A 15,330-nucleotide genomic window follows, 5' to 3' on the forward strand; every position below is an offset into this window, starting at 1 on the left:
GGACGCAATTTCAGTTTGGAAATGCCTTGGTTTCGTGACGGTGGTTGGTGCACTTCTAATACATCATAGGTGGTTTCCAGGTCACATCGGAATAGGATTGTTTGGTTATGTTTTCTTGCAATGATTACTCAGGAGGGGACAATATATCAAAATTGCAAAATTTTGTAGAATTCAAAAATATCATTTTTTGACTATAATTATATACTAAACATCTTACCACCGAAAATTTCCAGTACGTCCCAACAGAAGTGTGTTACCTTTTGCCAGTTTCAGCCTTGAAATGGCTACGAAATTGCTCAAAGAGATAAATGCAGATTATAGAAAGTCCAGTAGTCAAGCAACTTGTATTATTCAGTTCTCGTTTTGACGAGCTGAGCATTTTGAATTAAAATAGCAACAGTATTGGTATCGAATTGTGAGTTCGGTGAGTAAGAGACATTGTACTAGCATCATTCTATATTGCATAAACTTCCCGTCTCAATATATCCAAGCATTGCATGTCTTCCGCTACCCTATTGGGTGCAAATCTGGCACAAAACAGGAAATGCCATTATCATTAAAATTCAAGTCGAGACTTTTGTTTCGCCGGAACGTTTCTCGTCGTAGAATCGCAGCATTAATTCGTCGTCATCACTTTGCAATCTGAGGAAGAAAAGTAGCAGAGTGATTCCTGAATTTGAACTTCCTTGTTGACTCTTGGCTCTTTGGTTGATGAGAGAGTCCGTCACCTCTTGTTTAAAAGTGAACAAAGGTCTAGTGATCCATGCTAATTTTTCTAATATAACTTGATTACCGAAGGTGTCAAATTGACATATTTTATAGTTTTCCGCATTGGGTATGACATGATGCAAGATTATGCACGGCGGAAACGCTCGTCCTGAGGTTGCAACCAAAGGAATCAGCATAAAAGAAAGTAACTTTGATGTTTAGTCCACCCTTCGTTACTTAATTTTAATCTGTTACTTCTCATTTTTGGAAACTTGGCCAGGACTATTCAAGTTCATTGCAGCACACCCTCTCTGCTTTTTTGCAGCAATTTGGTCAACTCTGCGTCCAGCGGTAATTCCACCTTCATATCTGGTTTTTGAACTTTCACAGATTGACCGAATACAAGGCATGCATATTTGACCTTGGAATTTGCGCCAATACGACCCACCAATTCTGGGAGGAGAACCTTCGACGACAATATATTCGTGTTTGGCTCTGGAGTGCAAACAAGAGCCTCTCTATTATTACCCAAATCAACAATCTCGCTGAAATCATCTTCTGTACTAGCCGTAGCGACATTTTCTTCAGCGACTTGTTTGACAGAGTTCTTCTTGTTCACTGAGATTGCAAAACCTCCTTCTCTAGTGTTGACTATGGAACTCGTCTGATTCTCAATATAGTGTATTCTGATATGATACAGTTCCTTAGGAATAATCCAGGACTCCACTGTGATTCCTTCTGTAGGAATCCACTCGGATTTTAGGAGATTATTACTCACAAAAGCTCTATAATTCTGTCTCACTAAGAAGTCTTGGTTGTTGAAGCTGAAGCCGAGAGAATTATCCAAATGAGCTAGTTGGAATGTTCTTGAGTTGCTAACAACCCCGAAACCAAATCGGGTTGAGTATGCAAATTTTGTGTACTTTTCGTTCTGGTACTCATCATGCCAAGGTCCATTTATAAGTGCAATCGTATTACCTGGAGAATGGCTAATTGACATTCCGGCCACAGAGAGCAATTTTGTATTATTTTGGGTAAAATACCAATTCAATTCAACAGGTTCCGATTTCCAAAATGGATGATCTTCACTGAGCATAAGTCCTGAAAAGCCCTTGAACGACCAGTATGGAGATTGTGGAGAATTGTACCTTTCCATCATATAACCGTTGGGATAAGAATATCCAAGTGAAAGAAAATTTGCACCAAATTCGTTGATAGGTTGTGTGGACCACCATTGAAGACTCTTAAGGTACAAACTTTTCATTACACCCCAAGGAATTTCAGGCTCTTTCTGAGGGTCCAAAGCTAGAGGTAACAACCCCCAGAAGCCAGAAGTAGCAAAGCGGTAAATCAATGATCTTCCATATGGAATACATGCGCCATTATCATCAAACCAGTGGATATACTGCTGAGCAAAAAGAGTTGCACGTTCTAGGTAGTTGTTGCACCTTTCGGGATCTTTGTCTTTCATGACTATGGTGTAGATTAGTCCATAGAAATGGAACGCCAATGCGTTGTAGTTGTCGATTCTGTGTGGTTTTCCATCTCCATACCAGCCGTCGCCAAGATAAAGCAGATCCAAATCTTCGAGATAATTTGTTGTGCCCCTCTTGTCGTACTTTACACCAACACTATCGAGACCTAGATCGACTATCACACGGAAAAACTTCCAATTGTTATGGCAATATGTCTTTGACCTTGCTTTCAAAAGGTAGTCTCCAACTCCCAATTTTTCATTTTCGTTCAATGGCTCCCAAATATGCTCAGGCACAAAACACAAGGCAAATCCAATCGCCGCAAGGTCCACCAACAATTGGTCGTAGTCATTGGGGTATCCCCAGAACTCTTTGTGATGAGGATTTGTTCCATTCACTAGTCCTCGACGATACAAGTCCCAATGGCCAAAATTTCCTCCACCGTACTGGTAAGGCACAATTCCCCACAACGGCCTCAGATAGCCTTCAAACTCGGCAGCAGCTTCCAGGCAAGTTGACCCCAGCTCGCTAACTCTCGATCTTGCTCCGCCCGGCAGGAATGTGGAGATCAAAGGTTCCGTGAGTTCATCAAATGCTTTGCGAAGGTCGCTGGGTCCAGCAAGTTTATTTTCGTTCCATATGGTAAAAGGTGACATGGGTTATTGTGAGAATCCAAATTGACGCATTAATAACTAGTGAAAATTGGCTGGTGTACCCCACACTTTTTTCATGCAAGATTTTGGTGGGGGCGGGGTCGCACAATTTTAGCTGCAAATAGATTAATCAGTCAAGGTTGGATATGTAAGAGAATAACGTATCTAGTGTTCGTTCCGGTGGCACGGCCGTCACCGGTGTTTTCTTCGGGAGCTTCTCTTTGCAAAATGTGGATGTTTTCGGAGTACCTGTCAATCAATGGTTCCCCATCAAGCTTGTCAAACGATGCAACGACGGTCCACTGAGCACCCAAATCTTGAATATTTGATTTAACAATCACAAACTTGTGGTTTTGAAGGGGCAGAAATGCATATACAGTGTCTTCTTTGACCAACAATTTCCCCCGAGCACCAAAGAGGACCGCAGCATAATCATTGATTCTACGTTTCGCCCATACTCCATCTTTGAAATAATGATAGTAGTAACCATTCTCTCGCCCTAGAACATGTACCCGATTTTTCGTATCGACAAATTGACCTTCCTGGTTCATAATACCAGAAAACTTTGGAATCTCCACCACAAGAGTATCTTGCGAAACGTCAACTGGAACGGACAATTTCTTCCCTACAGAATTGTACCAGGTGACTCCTTTCATCTACAGAATACATGTAGTGGAGATCATGGTTATTTTCGGGACCATTGGGTCCAGCTTGCAGAGTTGTTTTGTCATCACTTCTATCATCAACATAATCTCTGTAAGTCCAAGTAACATGTAGAATTTTGTTCTTATAGTCAAACCCATGCAAATATGCATTATTTTCAACTCCTTTGATGTAAATGCCAATCTCGCTCCACTTGTGTGTATCTCTGCTGAAGCGATATATACAACAGTCACCAAGACCTGATCTTCCCGATCTGAATTCCAAGAGCAAATCTCCACTTTCCAAGGTTTGAAACCTAGGATAGGTTATTTCCCCAAATTGAAAGGCCATGTTTTCACCTTCAAGTTCTGTCAATACTGGACCAAATAAATCCGTGGTCCATTCAAGCTTAAGGGGATTGTTGGCTACATCCACTTTAGACTGTCTATAATGTATCTCATCGCCATGCATGTCCCAAGCCATATGAATGATTCCATCTCCACTGATTCCCAAAGATATTATATTGTGGCCATCATCTTTAGTTTGAATGTAATCTTTGAAAATTATGAAACTCCACGGCAGTTTTGTTTTGGGGTTTCTTCTTCCAATTGAAGTAACCCTGGGCCCATCAGGATCAGTTTGGTCTTTTGGTTGGTATAAAACCACATACTGGAAACCGTTATATGTCATGATAGCATCCTGCTGAAATGAACAACAGTTGATTCTCCACCCGTTTGGATCGACAGCAAGTCTGGTTAGTTCGATATTCATGAGATTGAAGAAGTGAGTTGAAGAAGTGGGACTTTAAAGTGGGACTTCTTCAATTTGTCGAGTATGCACGATAACAATGCGCCGCATGATGCAGCCGCATGAGCAGAAAATGGTGGGGGAGTGCGGAAAGTTATTCCACCGCCCCCATTACCTGTATGTGATGCCCCTCATGAGTTGCAGCCATTGCGAACTCAAAGCTCAACTTCTTCACGATGAATTACTCAATTGAGTCACTCAAAAAAGTGCTTTCAGATCCAGGTACATACGAGATCAATAGGCTTGCTGGTAGATCATACTACATCCCTGAGGAAAATATCAACTTGAATGGTCAATGGGACTTCCATTATGCTGCCGCTCCCGAACTTGCTCCTTCTTCCAAGTGAAGATTTTACGTTTGAAAAAAAGTTGGTTGTGCCGGGTCATTGGCAATTGCAAGGCTATGGTTCTCCACAGTATACTAATGTGGTGTACCCGTTCGTGGTTGACGTTCCCAATCCTCCAACAAGAAACCCCACCGGCACTTATCATAGGCAGTTCACAGTGCCTAAAACGTGGGAGCTGCACCAGTGTAGGATTCGGTTTGAAGGTGTAGATAATTCCTACCATGTGTTCTTGAATGGTAAACTCATTGGCTACCACGAAGGAAGCAGAAACTGTGCTGAGTTTGATTTGGAACCCGCAATAAAAAGAGATCAAGTTAACCACCTCTGGGTTCGAGTATATCAATGGTCCAGTTCAACCTATATTGAGGACCAGGACCAATGGTGGCTCAGTGGTATTTTTCGTGATGTGTGGCTTTTGGGTTTTCACAAGCAAGGTCATATTGAAAACTTTGTGGTTACTACAGATTTGAAAAATACAGATGGTGTATGTGGGTTAAAGGTACAAGTCGGTGGAGAAAACCATTCTTTCCAGAAATTTGAAGGATTAAAACTTTATGTAAATTTACTGGGTAGTGAGAATCTTGCTGAAGTCAACTCCAGCGTTACAAATCTTGGAATTAAAGTTCCAAATGTGAAGCCTTGGACTGCTGAAACTCCTACACTTCACAAGCTCACTTTAGAGTTGAGAGATTCAACTGGTTTTGTCTTATCGAAAGTTGTTCAAAAAGTTGGGTTTAGAAAGGTGGAAATGTCAGATGGTCAGATCAAGGTTAACGGACAGCCCATTCTCCTTCGTGGAGTAAACCGTCATGATCACCATCCACAATTTGGGCGAGCTGTTCCGTTGGACTTTATCAAGCGGGATCTTCAGCTCATGAAGCAGCACAACATAAATGCCGTACGGACTTCCCACTATCCAAATACTCCACAATTGTACGAATTGGCAAACGAATATGGCTTTTGGGTGTTTGCTGAAGCAGACTTGGAATGCCATGGTTTCTTTGAGTGTGTGAGGAGGCCCATAGATGGGTCAGATGACCCTGAGTACAAGAATGGGAAACTCGAACTTTTTGGAAGAGCCAAGAAATTTACCTCTGATAATCCCGAATGGAAAAATACATATGTTGACAGAGCTCGTGGTTTGGTTCTTCGGGATATCAACCAGCCTTGCATCATAGTGTGGTCTCTTGGAAATGAAGCATTTTTTGGACAGAATCATGTTGCGATGGCTGACTTTATCAGACATGCTGATCCCACTCGGTTAGTTCACTACGAACCCGATATGGACGCTACGGTCACAGACATGTACAGCAGAATGTACCCTCTGTTCGAGACTATGCAAGAGTTTATCAAAAAAAATGACAAACCACTAGTCTTGTGTGAATATGCCCATGCCATGGGTAATGGTCCTGGTCTTTTGCGCCAGTACCAGGAACTTTTCTACACTGTTCCACATTTCCAGGGAGGATTTGTGTGGGAGTGGAATAACCATGGACTCGAAACTGAAGCAAATGGTCTGAAATTTTATGGTTATGGAGGTGACTTTGGAGAAAAAGTTCACGATGGGGTTTTTTGTATGGACGGGCTAGTCGATTCTCGTCATGAACCTACGCCAGGACTCTTGGAATACAAAAAAGTCATTGAACCTGTTGAAGTCAGATTCCACGATGGTGAAATTGAATTTAAAAATATGTTTGATTTTAGTGATCTTGATGCATACTATGCAACATTCAGGTTAGTGGAGTACGAGCTGGTTTTTTCGGAAGAAATATTAGCACTGCGTCAATTGCACTTTCCCAGTGTTCCTCCACATTCTTCTTACTCAATTTTATTTCCTTGTGAAATTCCATCTAGCTCAAACACTGTTATACTCGATGTGGATGTCAAGACGTTAAATTCTTCTGAGGCAGTTCCAAAGGACCACACAGTAGCATTTGGTCAAAAAGTTTTCAAAGCTTCCACAAAAACTGAGTTCAATAAAACCATTTCCAACGTCAATGTTGAGGAAACAAATCACCGCATCACCGTGAGGTCCAAGGCTCTAGAATTTCAGTTTAACAAAATCACCGGATGTGTCGAAAAATACAACCAAGACAAACCCATAATTGTTGCTGGTTTAAACAATCTTACTTTCTGGCGACCAACAACCAATAACGACGATAATTTCGACGGTCCTTATTGGAAGAAGTTTGGGTTAGACATGATGGAAATCCAGGTAAGAAATGTGAAAGTAACGCCTATCGCTAATGGCGAACGGAGCAATCTTTTGGCTACTTTGGAGGTAGAATCTTTCATTGGACCTCCTATTCTCTCGTGGGGTTTTGACTGTATTCAAAAGTATTCCATTTATGCTGATAGACTTGAAATTGGTACTCTTCTCACCGCTATAGGATTCAACAAGTGTTGCGTTCCGCTGACATTACCCAGATTGGGATACGAATTTGCTGTGCCTGAAACAGTAAATGAAATACTGTGGCTTGGTCGTGGATCCGGAGAGAGCTACGCTGACAAGAAAGAATCCCAGAAAATAGGACTTTACAAAAAAAAATTTGGAGATTCGGATTACTCATATGACTATCCTCAGGAAAATGGAAACCATGAAGACGTTACTTGGTTGGCACTAAAGGACGGTGATGGTGGTTTTGTAATTACCATGAAGAATAGAAATTTCGGTTTCAAGTGTTCGAGTGAATACGACGTTCAACAAGCTTTGCACCCTCATGAAATTAAGAGAGGTCAAAAGTACGTGAGAGTGGACTACCAACAACACGGTGTTGGAACAGCTGCATGTGGACCAGGAGTTTTGGAGAAATTCCAGTTCAAGCTCGAGGGACCCATAGAGTTTACGACCACCATTCGGTATGTAGAGAGTTAGATACTCATATTTTTTAAGAGCTTTTTTAATTTTCAAAATTTACAAACCTGATTTGCAGCTTGCAATTCGAGAATGAATGACTACGGTGATCAAGCTCCGGCTTCCAGATCCTTTGCTCGTCTCCCCCACCAAAATTAGCGGTTGCATACTCGAGGTCTGCGGGGTGCATCGGCGCTCGTATTTACCCCACCCCCACCAAAAATTACAATTGCACCAAAACTACGACAATTCATGCTGGTCTCCTCATTAGTTGCAATTATAAAGCGATGGATAATGGTCCCAATTCCAATACAATGTCCCAGTCTTCTACTGCTGATAAAGCTCAAGTTATGGTTTCCGTTGCTTCCCCTACTGATCTGAATCCTGCTGGGGCTACCAGATTGGAAGATGTCATTCCACAACTTGATAAGCCGTGGTATCGCTACGGATGGTTGCTACAGTTGAACATATTCCTTTTGGGTGGTATTTTGGCTCAAGTTACTTCGGGATACGACGGTTCGATGATGAACTCGTTGCAATCATTACCTAGTTGGCAAGAGTATTTCAACCATCCTACTGGTTCCAAGTTGTCTACTATGAGTAATGGTATTGCAATTGGTACATTGGTATCGATTCCATTCACGTGGTGGTTGTGTGATTTCTTTGGAAGAAGAATTACTATAATAATGGGTTGTACTGTGGTCATCATAGGCGCCATTATCCAGGGTGTAGCGAAGAATTTTGGAATGTTCACCGGAGCCAGAATTTTATTAGGGGTTGGTTCATGTTTAGCTTCCGCTGCGGCGTCGCCATTATTAGCAGAAACAGCTTACCCTAAACATCGTCCAGCAGTCACAGCATTATTGCTCGCATCTTGGCCATTAGGTTCTTTCACGGCTGCCTTGGTCACCTGGGGCCCATACCATTCTTCCATGAAAACGAACAATTGGTCGTGGAGAATCCCCAGTTTGATCCAGTGCTTCTACCCAGCTATTCAATTGGTTATTTCTATCTTTGGACCCGAATCTCCAAGGTGGTTGATTAACAAAGGACGGGAAGAAGAAGCCCGCAAGTTTTTTGTCAAGTACCATGCTGGTGGAGACGAAGCGTCAGCCTTGGTTGCATTTGAGCTAGCAGAGATCAAGGCGATCATTGAAAAGGAAAAAGTTCAAATTCTGAGCAATTTCACCCAATGGTTCAGATCCAAACAACGTCTTAGAAGATTTTTCATTGTCTGTGCCGTTCCCATGATGGCCCAATTGTGTGGAAATGCTCTTATTTCTTATTACTTGTCCATTGTGTTGAGAAACATCGGCATTACCGACGCTAACGACCAGCTCAAAATCAACATTGGTATGACAGTTTATGGTCTTGTTTGGGCAGTTGTTGTCGGGATAAATGTTGACAGGTTCCCAAGAAAAACCATGTTCATTGGAGGCTACATCTTGATGTGCATAACCTATGTCATTTGGACAATTCTTTCAGCCATCAACCAGCAACAAGACTTTAAGAACAAAGGTTTGGGCAAAGGTGTGGTTGCAATGATCTACCTATTTTCAGGATTCTACCACATTGCCTCACCTGTCTCCTCCACTTATGTGATGGAAGTTTGTCCCTATCACTTGAGAGCCCAAGGCTCAACAATATACCAACTTGCTGGTAATGTCATTGGCTTCTTCAACAATTACGTGAACAACATTGCCATGGAGGCAATAAAGTGGAAATACTATATTGTGTGGTGTGTTTGGTTGGTGGTCCAGATGGGTATAGTCTACTTTATTTTCCCTGAAACCAGAGGATTGGGTTTGGAGGAAGTTGCCCAGGTGTTTGGTGAGGATATTTCCGACGGCTATGCAGCTGGCGAGAATGCTCTTCATTATGGCATCGACGACACAATTCCCAAGCCAAGTGTGTCTCACGACAGCAAGAGAGTTTAATGTAATGAATGTCAAAATTATTAAATCACGAAATAGACTTGACTTAGAATGTAGAACAGTGTTCCTCGCTTGGATTGTTGCAAAAATTTTTTTGGGTGAATTCTCGTCTTGCGCTCATATATACATGTTCCTTGCTTCTGCTCACATAAATGCCGTTAATGGCTCCAGGACCCTCGGATCTCCAATGGTTTAGAAGCGCAGCTGCAGATATATGCAGCGAACAAAATGCAACCGCAGCGTATCCGGTACTCATGACATTAAATTTCATCTAGTGCCATATTGCAACTATACAATAATCTAACTAGTGTACAATTGTATCAATCAACAATATCATTCTTATATGATATTCTTAGTGCGATATTCGTTGTCTCGTAAATAGTTACTGCGTATAGTTCCGGAACATACAGCCGTTTCGGAAGTATCATACGGTTCGGGTTGTAGTGGCATCCGAACCGACAGACGATACGCGCGGCGACCGACAGAGATAATGTGGAAGTGCTCGCTAAAACATACAGTACAGCCACAGCTGGTCAGATCATGTAGGGTCCGGAAGTTACTTAGTATCCGATGGGTTGCGCTTACGCTATCATAATTTGAGAGATCCCATAATCTCCGTGCGATAGATGAAAATGATAAGAAATGAATGCAAACCGTAATGGAAATATCAAGTAGAAAGTAGCAAGTAAGTTTTCAGTATACTGATCTACGAAATGAATTAATTGGTTTTGAGGCTCAGCCACTCGGGTTCGGAAGATCCACTGTCCCTGACGTCTTTTTAATCTTCAGCCTCACCAATGCGCGGCATGGGCACCTTCCGAAGATCCGTAAACTGTCCCTTGGACACACCACCTGCAGGACAGCGATGGTGTTGGCTTTGGCTAGCCCAAAATAACCACTAGGAATGGTCATTGCAGGGCTAGTGAAACACATGGTAGATACTATGTGGACCATGTAACTAGCTCTGGTTGAAACGGCTACAAAAATTTGTATTTGCTATTAATTATTTTGTTCTCTTCGTCCCCACAAAGATGTCTCATCGAAAGAAGGCTTGAGTGCGCCGCATTATTATGCAAGTTGTGTACGCATGCGCACTAAACCTAAACATATTGCTGCAACCGCATCCAACCACCGCACTTAACATGCTATCGGCTTTCGGAACTTATGTTCGGCTGATTGCAATTTTCTTTTCCATCGTATTTCATAGAATGATTACTATGTGTGAGTTGCATTTAAAAGTAGCGCCACTCGTGCACTTTCAGTATAAATATATCTGTCAACTGCAGGTGTACACCAAACGCTAAAAAAGGATGTCACCGAGCAAAGAGTACAAGGATTCCAGGTACTCGAATGCTAACGAAGAGGTAGAGGAGTATCAGGGTTTTGATGATGCTGCTGACAAGTCGATTAGAGAATTGGCTCGTACCATCACCAATACCAGTATTAACATGTCTAAAACAAAAAGCAGTGAGGACCTCATTAGATACTTGAGTCATATGTCCCAGGTTCCTGGTGTTGAACCCTACAATCATGAAGAAATTGAGGAAAGTCTCAACCCAGAATCTGATATGTTTAATGCCAAATTTTGGGTGAAAAATGTCAGAAAGTTGTTTGATTCCGACCCAGATTATTACAAGCCCACATCGTTGGGAGTGGCTTACCGTGACTTGAGAGCCTATGGTATTGCTACCGACTCCGATTACCAACCCACCGTTACTTCTGCTTTGTTCAAGCTTGGTAAAGATTACATCAGATCGTTGAGAAAGCAAGATCCTTCGATCTACTTTGATATCTTGAAAAATATGGACGCTATAATGAAGCCTGGTGAAGTCACCGTTGTACTTGGTAGACCTGGTTCGGGTTGTTCCACCTTGTTGAAGACAATTGCTGCCCACACCTACGGTTTCCATCTTGGAGAAGAGAGTAAAATCACCTATGATGGTTTGACCATGAAGGATATCGAGAACAATTTCCGAGGTGATGTGATCTACTCTGCAGAAACCGATGTTCATTTTCCTCATTTGTCGGTGGGAGATACTTTGGAGTTTGCTTCTCGTTTGAGAACCCCTCAGAACAGAGGTAATGTCGATAGAGAAACCTATGCTAAGCACATGGCTAGCGTCTACATGGCCACCTACGGTTTGTCCCACACTCGTAACACTCACGTTGGTAACGATTTCATCAGAGGTGTCTCGGGTGGTGAACGTAAGCGTGTGTCGATTGCCGAGGTTTCTTTGAGTGGTGCTAACTTACAATGTTGGGATAACGCTACCAGAGGTTTGGACTCTGCCACAGCTCTTGAATTTATTAGAGCATTGAAGACTTCTGCCACCATTCTTGACTCTACACCTTTGATTGCTATTTACCAATGTTCGCAAGACGCATACGACTTGTTTGACAATGTGGTTGTGTTGTATGAAGGTAGACAAATTTTCTTCGGTAAGGCAGATGTTGCAAAGAGCTACTTTATGGAAATGGGATACGATTGTCCTCAACGTCAAACCACCGCTGATTACTTGACATCATTGACCAATCCTGAAGAAAGAGTGGTGTTCCCAGGTTACGAAGATAAGGTTCCAAGAACATCAGTAGAATTTGAGGAATACTGGAAAAAGTCTCCACAATACGCTGCTTTGATCAAAGAAATTGATGAACATATGGCTAAAATTGAAGGTAACAACCATAAAGAGGTCTACCACAACTCGCATGTTGCCAGACAATCTAATCACATTTCTCCAAGATCTCCTTACACTGTTTCTTTCTTCATGCAAACCAAATATATCATGCAAAGAAACATCATGAGATTCAAGGGTGATCCTTCGATTCCTATTTTCTCCGTTTTTGGTCAGTTGGTTATGGGTTTGATTATTTCTTCCGTGTTTTACAATCTTAACCAAACTACTTCCTCCTTTTATTACCGTGGTGCCGCTATGTTCTTCGCTGTGTTGTTCAATGCCTTTGCTTCCTTACTTGAGATTATGTCTCTTTTCGAGGCTAGACCCATCGTCGAGAAGCATAAGAAATACGCTTTATACCGTCCAGCTGCAGATGCTCTAGCGAGTATTATTACCGAGTTGCCTGTGAAGTTGACGATGTCCATGTCATTCAACTTTGTCTTTTACTTTATGGTCAACTTTAGACGGAACCCAGGTCGTTTCTTCTTCTACTGGTTAATGTGTGGTGTTTGTACCTTGGTTATGTCTCATATGTTCCGTTCTTTGGGTGCCGTTTCCACTTCTTTGGCAGGAGCTATGACTCCAGCAACTGTCATTTTGTTAGCCATGGTTATCTACACTGGTTTTGTCATTCCTACCCCTAAAATGTTGGGATGGAGTAGATGGATCAATTACATCAATCCTGTCGGTTATGTTTTCGAAGCATTGATGGCTAATGAGTTCAGTGGACGTGATTTTGAGTGTGCTCAGTTTGTTCCCGCAGGTGGACCATACGATAGTGTATCATTGGAAGAAAGAGTTTGTAACACTGTTGGACTGCGTGCTGGTACAACTCTCGTGCTGGGAACCCAATATCTTGCTGAACAATATGAGTACTATAACAGCCACAAGTGGAGAAACTTTGGTATTGCTGTTGCATTTGCGATTGTCTTTTTGTTTGTCTACATTTTGTTGACTGAGATTAACAAGGGTGCTATGCAGAAGGGTGAAGTTGTTTTGTTCTTGAGAGGATCCTTGAAGAAACACAAGAGAGAGAACGCTGCTAAAGCAAGCCATGCTAAAGATATTGAGGCTGCCCCAACCGACGAAAAAGTGGAAATGAAGGATCATTTGGACTCCCAGAAGTACAGTACTGACCACTCTTCTTCTAACATCTTACCAGAAAACGCCAACATTTTCCACTGGAGAAATCTCACCTACGAAGTTAAAATCAAGTCTGAAACCAGGGTGATTTTGGATCACGTTGACGGATGGGTCAAGCCTGGTCAGTTGACTGCGTTAATGGGATCTTCCGGAGCTGGTAAGACCACTCTCTTGAACTGTTTGTCCGAACGTGTGACCACTGGTGTTATTTCTGATGGTGTTAGAATGGTCAATGGTCACTCATTGGATTCCTCGTTCCAGAGATCCATTGGTTATGTTCAACAACAAGATTTGCACTTGCCAACATCTACAGTTCCGTGAAGCTTTGCGTTTCTCTGCCTACTTGAGACAACCAAATTCTGTTATCCAAAGCTGAAAAGAGCGACTATGTGGAGTACATTATCGATTTGTTGGATATGACCACCTATGCTGACGCTTTAGTTGGTGTTGCTGGTGAAGGTTTGAATGTGGAGCAACGTAAACGTTTGACCATTGGTGTCGAGTTGGTTGCAAAGCCTAAATTGTTGTTGTTCTTGGATGAACCTACCTCTGGTCTTGATTCCCAAACTGCCTGGTCTATCTGTCAATTGATGAGAAAGCTTGCTGATCGCGGACAAGCCATTTTGTGTACTATTCATCAACCATCTGCTATCTTGTTGAAGGAGTTTGACCGTTTGCTTTTCTTGCAAAAGGGTGGAAGAACCGTCTACTTTGGTGATTTGGGAGAAAACTGTTCGACTTTGATCAACTACTTTGAAAAGTACGGAGCTGATCCTTGTCCAAAGGAAGCAAATCCCGCCGAATGGATGTTGCAAGTTGTCGGTGCTGCTCCAGGTTCGCATGCCAAGCAAGACTATTACGAGGTGTGGAGAAACTCTACCGAGTACCAGGAAGTTAACAGTGAATTGGACCACATGGAAACTGAATTGTCTAAGCTCCCAAGAGACGAATCTCCCGAAGCCCGCAAATCGTATGCCGCTCCAATCTGGACCCAATACTGGTATGTCACCTGGAGAGTCATTATTCAAAATTGGAGAACTCCCGGTTACATTTACTCGAAATTGTTCTTGGCTCTTTCGTCCGCTTTATTCAATGGTTTCTCGTTTTTCAAGGCTAACAAGTCGATTCAAGGTTTGAACAATCAAATGTTTGCGGTTTTCATGTACATGGTTCCATTCAACACCTTGGTTCAACAAATGTTAACTTACTTTGTGAGACAAAGAGAGGTTTATGAAGTAAGAGAAGCACCCTCCAAGACGTTTAGTTGGTTCGCATTTATCACAGGTCAAATCACTTCTGAAATTCCTTTCCAAGTTGTTGTTGGTACCATAGCATTTTTCTGTTGGTACTACCCAGTTGGTCTTTATCAAAATGCTGTTCCTACTGACACTGTGAACGAACGTGGTGCCTTGATGTGGCTACTCTTGACATCTTTCTTCGTTTACACTTCCACCATGGGTCAGATGTGTATTTCTTTCATCGAACTTGCTGACAATGCCGCTAATCTTGCAACATTGTTGTTCAGCATGTGTTTGACTTTCTGTGGTGTTTTGGCTACTCCCGAAGCCATGCCTAGATTCTGGATCTTCATGTACAGATGTAACCCATTCACATACTTGATCCAGGGTATTCTTTCCACAGCATTGGCCAACTCAGACGTGGTTTGTGCAAGTCAAGAACTTCTTAAATTCAAGCCAGCCAATGGTCAAAGTTGTAAGGATTACATGGCACCCTACATTCAAAAAGCAGGAGGATACTTGCTTGACGGCGGATCGACCTTCATGTGTGAATTTTGTCCTACGTCGTCGACCAACACTTTCTTGAAGTCTATCAACGCTCTTTACAGCGAAAGATGGAGAAACTTTGGAATCTACATTGCATTCATTGCAATTAATATTCTTTTAACGATTTTCTTCTACTACTTGGCTAGAGTGCCCAAGGGTAACAGAGAAAAGAAGAAGAAAACTAAACTAATACCATTAATAGATTAAATGTATGCTTTTTAGAATACCCCACAAAGTCGGCCGAGCCGATAATTTTCGCACCCAAAAAATGCAACTGCAGAAATAAGAGGGAAAAAAGGGAATTTTTT

At 42.1% G+C, this 15,330-nt stretch overlaps 8 protein-coding genes across 8 annotated transcripts; 5 read left to right on the forward strand and 3 right to left on the reverse strand. All coding sequences in view use genetic code 12, as the record gives it.

Annotated features, from left to right (window-relative positions):
• Positions 1-1,000: 1,000 nt before the first annotated feature.
• Positions 1,001-2,839, reverse strand: PGUG_00005 (DUF2264 domain-containing protein; the record flags this gene model as incomplete). Its single annotated transcript, XM_001486579.1, has 1 exon — positions 1,001-2,839. One exon carries the CDS (start codon positions 2,837-2,839, stop codon positions 1,001-1,003), a length of 1,839 nt encoding a protein of 612 aa, XP_001486629.2.
• Positions 2,218-2,715, forward strand: PGUG_00006 (uncharacterized protein; the record flags this gene model as incomplete). The annotated part of the gene is made up of 1 exon (XM_001486578.1): positions 2,218-2,715. The coding sequence occupies one exon, from the start codon at positions 2,218-2,220 to the stop codon at positions 2,713-2,715; it is 498 nt and encodes a 165-aa protein (XP_001486628.1).
• A 131-nt stretch (positions 2,840-2,970) lies between the features above and the next one.
• Positions 2,971-3,492, reverse strand: PGUG_00007 (uncharacterized protein; the record flags this gene model as incomplete). The annotated part of the gene is made up of 1 exon (XM_001486580.1): positions 2,971-3,492. The coding sequence occupies one exon, from the start codon at positions 3,490-3,492 to the stop codon at positions 2,971-2,973; it is 522 nt and encodes a 173-aa protein (XP_001486630.2).
• PGUG_00008 (uncharacterized protein) lies at positions 3,437-4,249 on the reverse strand (the record flags this gene model as incomplete). Its single annotated transcript, XM_001486581.1, has 1 exon — positions 3,437-4,249. One exon carries the CDS (start codon positions 4,247-4,249, stop codon positions 3,437-3,439), a length of 813 nt encoding a protein of 270 aa, XP_001486631.2.
• Positions 4,250-4,573: 324 nt separating this feature from the next.
• On the forward strand, positions 4,574-7,507 carry PGUG_00009 (uncharacterized protein; the record flags this gene model as incomplete). The annotated part of the gene is made up of 1 exon (XM_001486582.1): positions 4,574-7,507. The coding sequence occupies one exon, from the start codon at positions 4,574-4,576 to the stop codon at positions 7,505-7,507; it is 2,934 nt and encodes a 977-aa protein (XP_001486632.2).
• Positions 7,508-7,773: 266 nt separating this feature from the next.
• On the forward strand, positions 7,774-9,423 carry PGUG_00010 (uncharacterized protein; the record flags this gene model as incomplete). Its single annotated transcript, XM_001486583.1, has 1 exon — positions 7,774-9,423. The coding sequence occupies one exon, from the start codon at positions 7,774-7,776 to the stop codon at positions 9,421-9,423; it is 1,650 nt and encodes a 549-aa protein (XP_001486633.2).
• A 1,307-nt stretch (positions 9,424-10,730) lies between these two features.
• PGUG_00011 (uncharacterized protein) lies at positions 10,731-13,559 on the forward strand (the record flags this gene model as incomplete). Its single annotated transcript, XM_001486584.1, has 1 exon — positions 10,731-13,559. The coding sequence occupies one exon, from the start codon at positions 10,731-10,733 to the stop codon at positions 13,557-13,559; it is 2,829 nt and encodes a 942-aa protein (XP_001486634.2).
• A 95-nt stretch (positions 13,560-13,654) lies between these two features.
• Positions 13,655-15,229, forward strand: PGUG_00012 (uncharacterized protein; the record flags this gene model as incomplete). Its single annotated transcript, XM_001486585.1, has 1 exon — positions 13,655-15,229. The coding sequence occupies one exon, from the start codon at positions 13,655-13,657 to the stop codon at positions 15,227-15,229; it is 1,575 nt and encodes a 524-aa protein (XP_001486635.1).
• Between the last annotated feature and the right edge of the window lie 101 nt (positions 15,230-15,330).

This window comes from Meyerozyma guilliermondii, genomic scaffold, assembly GCF_000149425.1.
Source record: "Meyerozyma guilliermondii ATCC 6260 scaffold_1 genomic scaffold, whole genome shotgun sequence".
Taxonomy (NCBI): Eukaryota; Fungi; Ascomycota; class Pichiomycetes; order Serinales; family Debaryomycetaceae; genus Meyerozyma; species Meyerozyma guilliermondii.